This window comes from Colobus angolensis, unplaced genomic scaffold (genome assembly GCF_000951035.1).
Source record: "Colobus angolensis palliatus isolate OR3802 unplaced genomic scaffold, Cang.pa_1.0 Scaffold31, whole genome shotgun sequence".
Lineage (NCBI taxonomy): Eukaryota > Metazoa > Chordata > Mammalia > Primates > Cercopithecidae > Colobus > Colobus angolensis.
In genome coordinates, this window is record NW_012116377.1 from 9,637,796 (window position 1) to 9,651,065 (window position 13,270).

The following is a 13,270-nucleotide window of genomic DNA, read 5'->3' on the forward strand; positions in this document are numbered from 1 at the left end:
AAGTATCATAGTGAACTGCAACTTTCTTAAGTGATGCCAGTTTCAGCATATTTTCAAATCCCTAAATATTTATTTTAAGAGGGCATTTCAGAGGTAAGCTTGGGGTATGTGGAGAAAGTGAGAGGAAAAGAGAAAGAGACAGAGGGATCGTGTCCCTGAGGTCTGGAACGTTTGCAATGTCCCCAGTTAATCATTGATGCCTCAGAGCCCAGTGAGCCACCAGAGCTGCCCCTGCTGCAGGGGGCCAGTGTGCTTACTAATGGAATGCCAGGATGCCTTTTGCGCAGTTAATGATTTACCTCCTCCTAGTTGCAGTGCTTGGCACTCCTTTTCTCTGAAGCTGATAGGAAGCTGCGTGTGATCATCTTCTGATGGGTAGACCAGCCCTGCCTAATGGAGTGCAGGAGAAGACAGTGATGGTTTGCAGATTCACTGTATGCAGAGTCCTGAGGGCCTTCCTTCTGTAGGAAAGGGTTTCACAGGAAAGGGTTTCACATGAGAAGAATGCTTTAACAGTGTAATTGTTGTCTGATGTTCCCGTGCATGAACGTTTCTGCCTTTAGGGCCACAAGATGACATATTTTATATGGGTACATGACCTCTGTCACCTTCAAACATGCATAACATTTATTTGCATAGCTCTTTTATTTCCACTGCTCGATTTAAATTCCTTGAGGCCCTCAACAAATTAATGAATGTGCTATATACATTCATTATACAACACACTGATATAAAAGAAATGTATTTTTTAAGTACAATTCTTTTTTCTGTTTTGTAAAGGCCAGGTGTACTATTGCAGAACTCTCAGAAACTAATAGTTAACTAAAAAGAAAAGAGGAGGACACCCACAATCCTAACCACCCAGAGACAACAGCTGTTAACACACCATTTTATATTACAGTGGCTGAGACCCTGTGTATCCCGATGGATGCGGTCTCCTTCAACACTTCAGCCTAAGGTCTGGAACACTTGTTTTGGTGAGGCTGCAATGGCTTCAGGCGTTGTTCACGTGTCTTTTGGGGAATCCACTCCAGAGTCTCAGCATTTCCTCCAAAGTACGCAGTCTCTGTCATGAGTATAGTTTAGATTTTGATAGGAAAGGGATATATATTTTTGTTTCCAGACATTGTAAATAAGATGGACGATATTGATTTGGAGTTTTATTGTTGTTTCTTTTTCACTGAAGCTTGACCACAAATTAGTGGGGACAGAAAGGCAGTCTTGTGAGATTCACAAACTGGCACTGAGGGGTGACTGAATGGAATAATCAAAGAGGGATTGTTCACTTTGGGAGTTTTCCCTGTTGTTCAAGGCTTCCTTCCTTAGGAAGCAATCTGCATCCTGGTTACTGAGAATCTGGTCTAAGGGTGGGCTAGGGGCTGAACACCTGGGAAGGAAACTGAGCACAGTCCAAAGACAACGACTGACACTTTTTAGCATAGCTCTTTCCTCCCTTAGTATGATTAGGGAAGAGACAGTATTTGGATGCCCAGGCCTGTGTGCATATGCGTCAATATAGCATGACTCTGTGACCTTGTAGAGGGGTGGGAGGAGGATTATTGCTGCAGATCAGTGAAGCCTTTCTTTGTAAATGCAATCTGGGGGTCATTCAGTGAATTTTGGTTTTGTTTCATCCATATTCATTCTCTCTTTTCTTGAAGTGGATACATGGATAAAAACTATTACTACCACCATTTCATAATGCAAACAATTTTGTTCTCAGGAAGCTCCTATGTTGCCTTCTATTTTCCAGTGCTGAAGTCTTCAATTCTGGGTCCTTGGCTCTGCAATAGTGAGCCATTCTGAACCCTACTCCTCCAAAGATGCGTTAATTCTGAAGAGTCTACTGAGTTTCAGGTGTTTGAAGGCCCTTGGGGAACTTCTTTTCTCTAAAACTCAAAGTGAATTATTTCCTTTGAATTTATCTCTGCATTTTCCCCTCTTTTGAGAGATGTCTTCTCTCTGATTGGGTTGCTGTGAAACTCAGATGATTGCACCACTGCACTCCAGCCTGGGCAACAGAGCAAGACTCCATCTCAAAAAAAAAAAAAGAAAAAAAAGAAAAAAAGGAAACTCAGATGAGCCAAGTACTTACAGAAGTGCTGAACACTTAGCATTAGCTCTCAGCAAATGTCAACTGCTAACAACAGTTAGAGAAATGTGAGTGGTCTAGAGCAAGCACTACCCCATAGGAATATCACAAGGCCTGGGTGTAGTTGTAACTTTTCCAGTGACCACATTAAAAAGTAAAAACAAGTGAAATTAATCTTAATACATTTAATTCAACATATCAAAAATACTACTTTTCAACACCTAATCAATATTTTTAATTATTGAGGTATTTTGACCTTTTTTGTATTGTCTGCGAAACGCAGTGTGTAATGCACACTTACAGTGCAACTCAGTCTCACTGGGCACATGTTGAGTGCTCCATCACTACCTGTGGCCGGTGGCTACCGTGCTGGGCAGTGCAGGTCCTGAACCTTGCTACTCAAGGTGAGTTCCAGGGACCAGCAACATCATTAGCATCCGTGAGCTTGTCCCAGCTGCAGAATCTCAGGCCACAGCCCGGACCTGTAGAAGCAGAATATGCATTTTAACAGGATCACCAAGTGATTTATTAGCATGTTAGAGTGAGAAGCACTGGTCTAGAATCCCTATACTCAGTCCTCGCCCCCTGGGATTCTAATCTAATTGGTCTAAGGTGGGGCCTGGGCACTAGTGTTTTTTTTTTAAGCTCCCCTGGATGATTCTAAAATGCCACTGGGCTTGAGAGTCATTTGTGTAGTGGGCTCTGGAGCCGGGATGCCTGACTTTGCCACCTTCTACCTTTGAGGCCTTGGGAAATTGCCAAAACTCTCTGTACCTTGGTTTCCTTATCTGTAAAATGAGGATGAAATGGGGGTGTTATGAGGATTAAATGAGTTAACACATGTAAAGCACTCAGAACAATACCTGACACAGAGAGAGTACTCATGAAATACAGGCTCTTACCCTTTCTTCTTTTTCTTGAAGGTCCGGGGTTACCCAGAGCCCCAGGTGACGTGGCACAGAAACGGGCAACCCATCACCAGTGGGGGCCGCTTTCTGCTGGATTGCGGCATCCGGGGGACTTTCAGCCTTGTGATTCATGCTGTCCATGAGGAGGACAGGGGAAAGTATACCTGTGAAGCCACCAATGGCAGTGGTGCTCGCCAGGTGACAGTGGAGTTGACAGTAGAAGGTGAGTCCCAGGAGGCCTGAGTCCAGGAGGGAGCTGAGCTCTCAGTTTCCCCAAGGCCTGCAGCTCCTGCCTTAGCCCTCTCTTGAAGGATGGAGGAACTGACAAGAGAAAACACACCCCATCCCTGAACTCAGGACCTTCCGATCTAATGGGAGAGATGTGGTCCCTGCGAACAAGGGAGGCATCCGGGAGACAATGTTTGTCAAACTAGGTATCACCTGTCTCCTGCTTGAGCCCTCCCCTGGCTTCCTCTCACACTGCAGCTGAAATCAGACTCCTTAGGATGGTCTTACAGAGCCCCACCCAATCTGGCCCCTCCCTAGCTCTCAGACCCATCTTCTATCACTCTGCACCTGCTCAGCACACTATGGTCACACCCACCTCTGGCCCTTTGAGCAAGGCTACAGGGCCTTCACCCTTGCTGTTCCTTCTGTAAAGGAAGAGCCCTTCCCTCAGCCCTTCACCTGACATTCCCTTCACATCCTTCAGGTCTGTGCTCAGATGTCCGCTTCTTAGAGGCTGTTTCCTGACCATCCCAGCCCCATGATTCTCCATCCTCTCACCCCACTCGAGGTTTTTCTTTTAGGACGTATCACCATCTCACATTGCAGTGTCTCCTTCATCCCGCACCACTAAATGGAAAATTTAGGAGGAGATGGACTTCCTCTGCTCATTGCCTTATCTCTAACATCTAGAAAGCTTCCTGGCACATGGTAGATACTGAAATATTTGAGGAATGAATGAACGATGTTTATCATAATTAACATCATCTTTAGCGTCATTATGAAATAATACATGCTCATTATTAAAAATTATGTAACTCAGAAAAATATGTAGGAAGTAAACACATCAATGTGTTAACATATTAGTTAAAAGTAATTGCAAAAGCCACATTACTTTTGCACCAACCTAATATTCTTGTCTTTTTCCCCGCTCTGTACTTTAAAAAATTCTGTTAACTTTAAAACTTCCAGGAAAAGCATTGGACCATAAGTAAAATGTTTTTTTGCTACTAGTGTGTCCTTCTGCCATGCTGAAGCCACTCCACTGGGAAGAATATCTCTAGTTCAGGCTCCTGGCTGATATTTAAAACCTTGATATCAGGAAGGACATGGGGTCCGTCAACCCCTCAGAAGTAACACAAGGTTCCCTTGACCCTTCCCGGCCTTTCTAAACATGGAAGTTTATAAATCAAGGCTCAAACTCATTTCTTCTCTTTCAGAAGACTGTCCTCCCAATCTGGCTTTCAGGGGACACTAGATGGAGAATTAAGGTAGTCAGGGAAGGTTCCAGAAGGGGGCAAGGTGCACCTGGGCCAATGGCCACCCTTTGCCCTGTTTTCTCTGTTTCCCCACACCATAGAAGGGCCAACAGGCTGTTTCACAGAGCAGAGCATGCATAGTTTGGATGCTTTCCTTAAATTCTTTAACTGAGTGACTCACTTACTCTAATGACCTTTGAGTGATTGTGGCTGGGGCATTCCAGATGGAAAGTGACTCCTGCTCAGAGCCTCAGGATGGACCTCAGCTCTGCCATCCTGGTGCTGTGCTTTCCCCTACATGAACCCCCTTTCAGTGCCCGAACTTTGTGTTGACACCTACAAATAAAAATTACCATGTTTCCTCTTCTGAGTTCCTGTTTAGAGCGGGGGAAACTGAAGGAGCACTGAGTTATGAGTTTGTGCCAATGAGATATGTGACTCTAAACCTCTGCACCTGTCTTTCTGCAGGATAAAGGGTTTGACTTTGGTGGTCTCTACAACCTGGACTAGCCCTTGTTTTCTGTGATCCACATTAAGGGAAGACTGGAGTCTGTTAGGAATGCAGGGGAAGCATATAAAACCTAGATAATATGAAAACCTTTTCTTCAGTCCCCACTATTCAGGAGGTGAAAGCTGATGTCACGATCAAGCAGGGAAATGTTTAGTAGCTCATGGTACTCGGGGCAGGGGAAAGGGAATCAGGCTGAGGGCTGTAAAGGAAGGAGAGCAGGCCAAGGCTCTCAACCCCGCCCCTCCTCTTTGGTTTTCATTTGGGGAGACTCAGGCCCTCAAATTAAAATTGAAATACAGTTAATCAAAATAAAATTAAGACATAAAATGTAAGATGCTTTCGGTCTTCTAACTCTAGGAGATAGAGAACAGCCTAAAGGATGCAGCTGTTTAAATGTGTGTGAGTCCTATGTACATTCTGCTTCTGCAGCAAGGCCGGTTTTAAGCTCATGTGTGACTTGGGGCCACCCCAAAGACCTAGGCCTGAAAGAGTCCACTCTGGGCCCTTCTGCCATGGATAAGTTGTTGGCTGTGCCAGGCTAGCCCAACCCTTTACAAAGGAAAACTAACAGCCCACCTGCCTTCCTTCCAGCTCTCTGTGCTATGCTTCTTACTTGGAGTGAGCAGAGGTCCAGGAATTCAGAGTGTAATTCATATGTGGAGTTTTCTAATCCTTTAGTGGTCAAGTTTAGGAGGCAGTGTTGAGCAATGGAAAGAAAGTCAAATGGTCTTGGATCGAATTTTAGCTCTACTAATTTCTAACTATGGAGAAATTAACCTTCCTAAGCCTTACTTCCTTTTCTGTGCCTTGGAGTTCATGGCTGCCCCACAGTGTGGTATAAGGATAAGCACAGCTAGTAGCAAACAGCACCCAGAAAGTGGTAGCTTCATCGTTATTTGAACCGACATTTGCATCCTTAGAGCTACTTAAAAAGGGAAATCTGCAAGAGAGAAGGATTCCTCATCTGACTTTTAATTTGGTGATCAGGCCCAAGAAACATTCAAGATCCCCCAAGAGAACGAGTGCCTTGATGAGAGCCATGCAGGTATTCAGGGCCTTACATGATGGAAATCAACCGTGGTCTGAGCCCCTGGAAGCCTTTCTGAAGCCAGCTCTGACACTTGCCCACCTCCAGAGGCAGGTCATGAGGCTTGGTGCAGAGCAAGGGAGACATGGTACCTGCCCTCTGAGAACTTCCTCTCCAGTGGAGGACCACAGACCTGTCCTGTAGAGATTTAATGTGAGCCATATATAGAAACTTTTTTTGTTGTTTTTTTTGAGACAAGGTGTCACTCTGTTGCTCCGACTAGAGTGCAGTGATGTAATCTCAGCTCACTGCAGCCTTGACCTCCTGGGCTCAAGCGATCCTCCCACTTCAGCCTCCCAAGTAGCTGGGACTACAGGCATGTACCACCACACTGGGCTAATTTATGTGTATGTATGTATGTATTTATTTATTTTTCCGAGATAGAGTCTTGCTGTGTCACCCAGGCTGGAGAGCTGTGACACGATCTTGGCTCACTGCAACCTCTGCCTTCTGGGTTCAAGCAATTCTTCTGCCTTAGCTTCCCAAGTAGCTGGGATTACAGGCGTGTGCTACCACGCCTGGCTAATTTTTGTACTTTTAGTAGAGACGGGGCCTCACCAAGTTGGCCAAGCTGGTCTCGAACTCCTGACCTTGTGATCCGCCTACCTCAGCCTCCCAAAGTGCTAGGGTTACAGGTGTGAGCCACCATGCCCAGCCTTATGTATTTATATTTTTAAAGATGGGGTTTCACCGTATTGCCCAGTGTTGTGTAATCTTAAGTTTACTAGTAGCCACATGTTCAGATATCAGGTAAAACTCATTTTAATAAAATACTTTATTTAACCTATTAAATCCAAAATATTTCCATTTCAATGTATAATCAATATAAAAATTACTAATGAGATATCTTACATTCTTCAACATCCGGGGTGTATTTTACACTTACAGCACACTTCACGTCAGACCAGCTATAATGGCAAGTGCTCAGTAGCCACAAGTGGCTAACAGCTACTGTTTTGAACAGTGCAGTTCTAGAAGCTACCACCTGAATAGGAATAAACAAGGTTTACACAGAACAAAAAGAGAAAGCCACATGGATGAACAGGTGTTGATATGGTTTGGATGTTTGTTCCCTCCAAGTCTCTTGTTGAAATGTGATTCCCAAGGTTGGAGGTGGGGCCTGGTGGGAGGTGATTAGATCATGGGGGTGGATCCCCCATGAATGGCTTAATACCATCCCCTTGGTGATGAGTGAGTTCTCGCTTAGTTAGTTCACGTGAGATCTAGTTGTTTAAAAGAGTATGGGACCTCTCCCTTCTCTCTCTTCCTCCCTTTCTTGTCATCTGACATTTCTGCTCCTGCTTCACCTTCCTCCATGATTGTAAGCTTCCCAAGGCCCTCACCAAGAGCAGATACTGGTGCCATGCTTCTTGTACAGCCTGCAGAACCAAGAGTCAAATAAACCTCTTGTCTATGTAAATTACCCAGCCTCAGGTATTTCTTTATAACAATGTGAGAACAGACTAACAGGTGGTGAGTAGTCCTGGGTCATCACACATCCACATAGTGAGCCTCAGACATGAGGTAGAGTGAGTGCCCAAATGGTGGGTGTGCCCCAGCCCCAGTGGTCTCAGTCTGAGAAGGCCTTTGACACTTCAAGGACCAGAGAGTCACTGCAGGTAATAAAGGGTTAACTTTAAGGCCATAAGCTCAGGAGCCCAGGGAAAGCCAAACTGGCAGCCCCTAGAGGAGATCCAGACCTCAGATGGATCACCCACATTACAGGATTTGTTAGTGCAAATGAATGTGCACAGAAATCACCTGGTGAATCTGGTTGAGAAGCAGATGCTGATTCCAAAGGTCTGGAGCAGAGCCTGGGAGTCTGTACTTCCAGCCTCTAGTTGATGCCATGCTGCTGGTCCACAGACCACTCTTGGAGTAGCAAGGAGGGATTTAATTACATATGTGATATATTCCACCTAGTACAGTGATTCTCAAACTTCAGCATGCATCAGAATCACCTGGAGGGCTGCTGAAAACACTGACTGGGCTGGAGCCATCTGCCTGGCTCTCCCCTCCCAGATGGTCCAAGCACACCTCCCCCATACCCCCAGCCACCTCTCAGTGCCACAGCTCCTGCTATCTACACCCGCTTGAAACCACTGCAGTGCAGACCGAGGCTTTGTATACACACACACACACACACACACACACACACACACACACATATGGAGTCTCACTCTGTCACCCAGGCTGGAGTGTAGTGGCGCAATCTTGGCTTGGCGTGATCTTGGCTCACCACTACCTCCGCCTCTGGAGTTCAAATGCTGCCTCAGCCTCCTGAGTAGCTGGAATTACAGGTGCACACCACCACACCCAGCTAGTTTTTGTATTTTTAGTAGAGACGGGGTTTCACCATGTTGGTCAGGCTGGTCTTGAACTCCTGACCTCTTGATCCGCCCACCTCAGCCTCCCAAAGTGCTGGGATTACAGGTGTGAGCCACCATGCCCGGCCTCATTCTGTTCTTGAATGATGACTTCCAAATTTCCTTAGGTGGACTCTTCCCTCCTTTAGCTTCACCATCCACTTTGCCTTTGCCTCTTTTTCCCTCCAAAATATGCATGGGTTGCCCTTGCTGGCCCAACTTAGATTTTTGCCACTGAGGCTGCCTCCTTCTTTTTCCATCTCATAGTCCTCCACCTCCTTCTCCCATCTCCACCCCCGGCCCTTTGTGGATTTAGGCTTTTCCCAGTTGCTTATAGTTCTAGCCTCTTCTTCATTCCTCAGATTTTACTGAACTTTGTGCTGGGATATAAAGAACAATAAAGCTCAAACTCCTAGCCTCAAGCAATCCTCCTGCCTCAGCCTCCTGAGAAGTTGTGACTACAGGCACTTACCACCATGCCTGGCTTCACAGTTCTTTGTACTTGAACTTATTTGTGTTTAAATTATAAATAAAGCTGGGCATAGTGGCTCACGCCTGTAATCCCAGCACTTTGGGAAGCCAAAGTGGGCAGATCACTTGAGGTTAGAAATTTGAGACCAGCCTGACCAACATGGTGAAACCCCATCTCTATTAAAGATATAAAAATTAGCCATATATGGTGGCGGGTGCCTATAATCCCAGATACTCAGGAGGCTGAGACAGGAGAATCATCACTTGAGCCCGGCATGGGGAGGCTGCAGTGAGCCGAGATCACACCACTGCACTCCAGCCTGGGCGACAGAATGAGACTCCATCTCAAAAATATATAAAAAATAAAAATACATAAATAAATTGTAAATCAGTATTTTAAATGTTTTCCTTCTCCACTAGAACTGTAAGCTCCATGAAGGCAAGACATGTCTCTTTTTATCAGTTACTGAATCCCCAGGGTAAGGAAACTAGCGCAGGGCCTGAGCCATGATAGGTCTGCCCTGTAGAAAGAGCTCAGTAAATATTTGTTGACTGCCTCTGTATCTGCCTTTGGGACTTCATCCCCTGCACTAAGAAAGGGATTCAGTTCCTAGTATATATAAGCACTAGTCAGAGCTTCAACAAGCAGACTGACATGTACAATAAAATCCAGAATAATATCTGAGCTTTAAAAGAAAGGCAGAGTGCTTCAAAGAGGAGAATTTCTGCAAAAATGTTATTCATATTGAGCAATTTCAGTGACCTTTAGTTTTGACTTTTTTCATTCCTTTTTGCTTCAATACCAAGTTTAATATTCAACCAGAAATTCTGGTTCTAGGCACTTCTCCAGAGGTTTTATTAAGCCACTGGCCCTAAGCAGAGACAGTATCACCCTCTAGGGGGCACTTAGGAGATGGTGGTCCTTTTGGTTTCCCAGTAATTGGGAGAGTTGCCGGATTCAGGGGGCAAGCACTAGGGGTACAGGATGGGCTTCACAGCAAGAATATTTTCCCAGTTCCTCACAATCCTACCAGAACAGATGCCACAAATATATAAATCGGTGGTTCCTTAGTCTTCAGTAATATATATATAAAAAAACTCTTCAAGACATTGTAAAACAAGCCCAGTAACTGAAGAAATGGTCATCGTCTAGAGGGAAGATTAAAAGGAATGAAGCTATAGCTCCAAAATTATTGAAAAATTTACACTGCACAAATTTTCTACTAAATGAAGTGTAACATTTCTATCTATATCTATAATTACCTCATATAATTGTTTATATAGATAGTGCTGTTACTACACTATTGCCCTGAAAATGTGGACCAGAGGAGACTTAAAACTCTTAATATTAGAAGCAAATAGTATTAAGTTAATGGAGATGCATCAAATGTAGGCATCTTATTGACTTTTATTGCCATCTCACATTTTTTAAAACTTCAGGGAACAGTAATAAATCTATATTGTAAAACGATTATGTATTGACATTATTTTTTGGAGATGACTGCTGTTTTCATCCTAATACATGTCTTCTTTATAGTCTCTTGTTATTATCACTGTTCCTTTGTTCAAACCATTCACTGAATGTATATTTCAAGGTAAGATGGGATTTTTACTTTGAAATCCTGTGATAACTTTTACTGTGGTGTCTTTTTCACTACTCAACCCCATATCATAAAACGGAGAACTGTTTTAACACCACATTAATACATTAATCATCTTTCTAAAAATGTTCTCTACTTCAGTGGTCTGTAACTTGTCTTGCTATGTTATCTTCTTTTAAAGTTATTTTCTTCTTTCTTTTTTATATAATACATCTTTTTAGTTGAGTATTCTAGTGTCCACTTGTAGACCTGTGCTCTTTCGCTTTGTTGTGCTACTTGTACAGTATGATTTTTCATCACTCACTTTTAGATCTAAACATGCATTAGGAGTTAATGCAAGAATCAGCCATTTCATTGTCTTCTAATGTGCCTGAGCACTGACATTGAAATAGTCATACTTGAACAGTTGCATATTGAAATCCACATTTTTATAATTCACTTTCCCTCTATATCACTGTAATGCTTTAGTTAAGGCTTTACATTTATTTTCTTTTTGAAATTATCACATATGTATATGTGTGATTAGAAGGGAATTTTGATCAGGGTGGCATGGGGGTATCAGTTAATATGTGTTATAAAAAGAAGATATTTGTTCTGATAGAGTGGAAAATCACTATTTTAAGTAATCCTCAAAAAACACTTTGAAGTTGGTTACAAGTAGGGAGACTGCTCCCCACTTTTCCTGCAACAGTCCTAGCTTTCTCCTGTTATCCTGGCATAATTATTAATTGCATCTCTCTCAGTGTTGAGAGTCTGTGTTTGGATGATAAATTATATCGCCACACATTTTTTAGAAGCATTTCGGCTCCTTTCAATTTTGATCACATTATTCACTTTTTGAGCAGTATGTTCTGACCCGATTCAGTCTTTCTGTATCACTTGACAAACAGAGCTAGGTCTACTTTATCCCTTCCACCACTGAACTTCCCAATCCTAAGACCTGCCAGCATTCTCTTTTACTTGTCTTTGAAAAATCTAAGATCAAATACCATCAGTGTCTTGGTCTCTCCTTTTTCTCAGCAACTTGCTTCTGTCCTCACCAATTCTCTTAACTCACTCTTCTATTTTTTGCATTTCTACTTGAATCCCCTTTCCACTTATTTTTCTACATAACCTTACTGTTCTGCCAGATTTTCATACTTTTACAAAATTAATTTTGCCTTATCTAACAATTTGCAACTTCAGATTTTTCCTATAAATAGACCCTGTTAGTAATTTTAGCCCAAATTCTTTTTGTTAGTAATTTTAGCCCAAATTCTTTAATATGAGTTAACAGAGATGTGAACTCTCTGTTAACTCATATTAAAATAAGCATCCATCAGTTCCATTTTTAGCTGACTGCTTTATGTGTTACGTTTTCATCATACCCTCTTACCCTGACATAGAAGTATCTCTCCCCAGCATTCTTTTGCTATTCTTTGGAGAAGTGCCATGTTTTTGCTTTTATTTTATTTTTTAAGGAACAAAGGAATTTAAGCCTTTTGGATTAAGATGCTTAGCTCCCAAGACTTTTTAAAATGTTCAGTCTATTTTTTTTTATTGTGGTAAAATATACATACCTAACATAAAATTTGCCATTTTAACCATTTTAAAGTGTACAGTTATCATTAAGTGCATTCACAGGGTTGTGCAGCCATCACTACTGTCTCATTCCAGGACTTTTTTATTACCCCCGATGGAAACCCCATAACCATTGAACATTAATTCCCCATCCCCTCCTCCCCCAGCTCCTGGCAACTATGAACCACCATCTTTCTCTATGGATTTGCCTCTCCTGGACATTTCATATGAACGGAGTCCTATAATGCATGGCCTTTGGGGTCTGAGCTCCTTCACTTAGTGCACTTTTTCAATGTCCATCCATGTTGTACCACGTGTTAGTACTTCCTTCCTTTTACAGCTGAATAATACTTAATTGTATGGATATACCGCATTTTGTTTAACCATTTATCAGTTGATTAGTTTAATTTTTATGAAATCCTTATTCCCAGATGAAATGACTGATACAGTAGCGTGGGTAGTGCAATGGATGGTACACATATATTGTGTGGTGAAATGTTAGAGCCTGGATAATGCTGTTGTATCGAGCATGTTTAGAAGGCCATATCCATCCTCTATTTGGATGCCAGATTTTACTTTCTTCCTCCCTGCCCCTTTTTTTGCAACTAGATGATGTTTTTCATGTTTTGTTTCTTCTTTACCATTGTATTTATAGGTTTTAGAAAATACAGCTGAATAAAATTACTCCGAGTCCCACCACCCCCAAAATAATCAGTATTAATAACATGATACCTTTTCTTCTGGTCATTTTCCTGTCTTTGGGTACTTTAGTTTTACCTAATTATGATCACATTAAATAGGTAATTTTGTATGCTGCTTTTTCTGCACAAAATGTATTTATTTAACAAATATTTAAATACCCACAATGTGCTGGGATTTGTTCTGGATACCTCTGATGAGTGAATAAAAAGTTCCAGCGGGGATATGGGTTGGGGTCTTTAGCATATAGATGATATTTAAAGTTATGGGACTAAGACCTCCTGGGGGAAATTAGATGGAGCTGGGGAGAGGCCCAGGACTCAGCCCTAGGGTGCCCCAGCATGCAGAGGTTGAGCAGAGAAGGAGGTTGAGAGAAGATGGATAACCTGGTAAAAGCAGGAAAGTCTAGAAGAGAAAGCACTTTGAAGGGGAGTGGGACCTTGTGTCAAATGCTACTGAGCTTCTGAGTGAGATGGATACAGAGTGTCAAC

At 42.8% G+C, this 13,270-nt stretch overlaps 1 protein-coding gene across 5 annotated transcripts in view; it reads left to right on the forward strand.

Annotated features, from left to right (window-relative positions):
* MYLK (myosin light chain kinase) overlaps positions 1-13,270 on the forward strand; it is a 270,952-nt gene that overhangs the window by 126,319 nt on the left and 131,363 nt on the right. For 4 of the 5 annotated variants that reach the window (XM_011950783.1, XM_011950784.1, XM_011950785.1 and 1 more), the window contains exon 4: positions 3,016-3,223. The exons of the other annotated variant lie outside the window; for it this stretch is intronic. In XM_011950783.1, the coding sequence (XP_011806173.1) occupies positions 3,016-3,223 (208 nt within the window). The remainder of the gene's footprint in view (positions 1-3,015; positions 3,224-13,270) is intronic. 5 annotated transcript variants of the gene reach the window in all.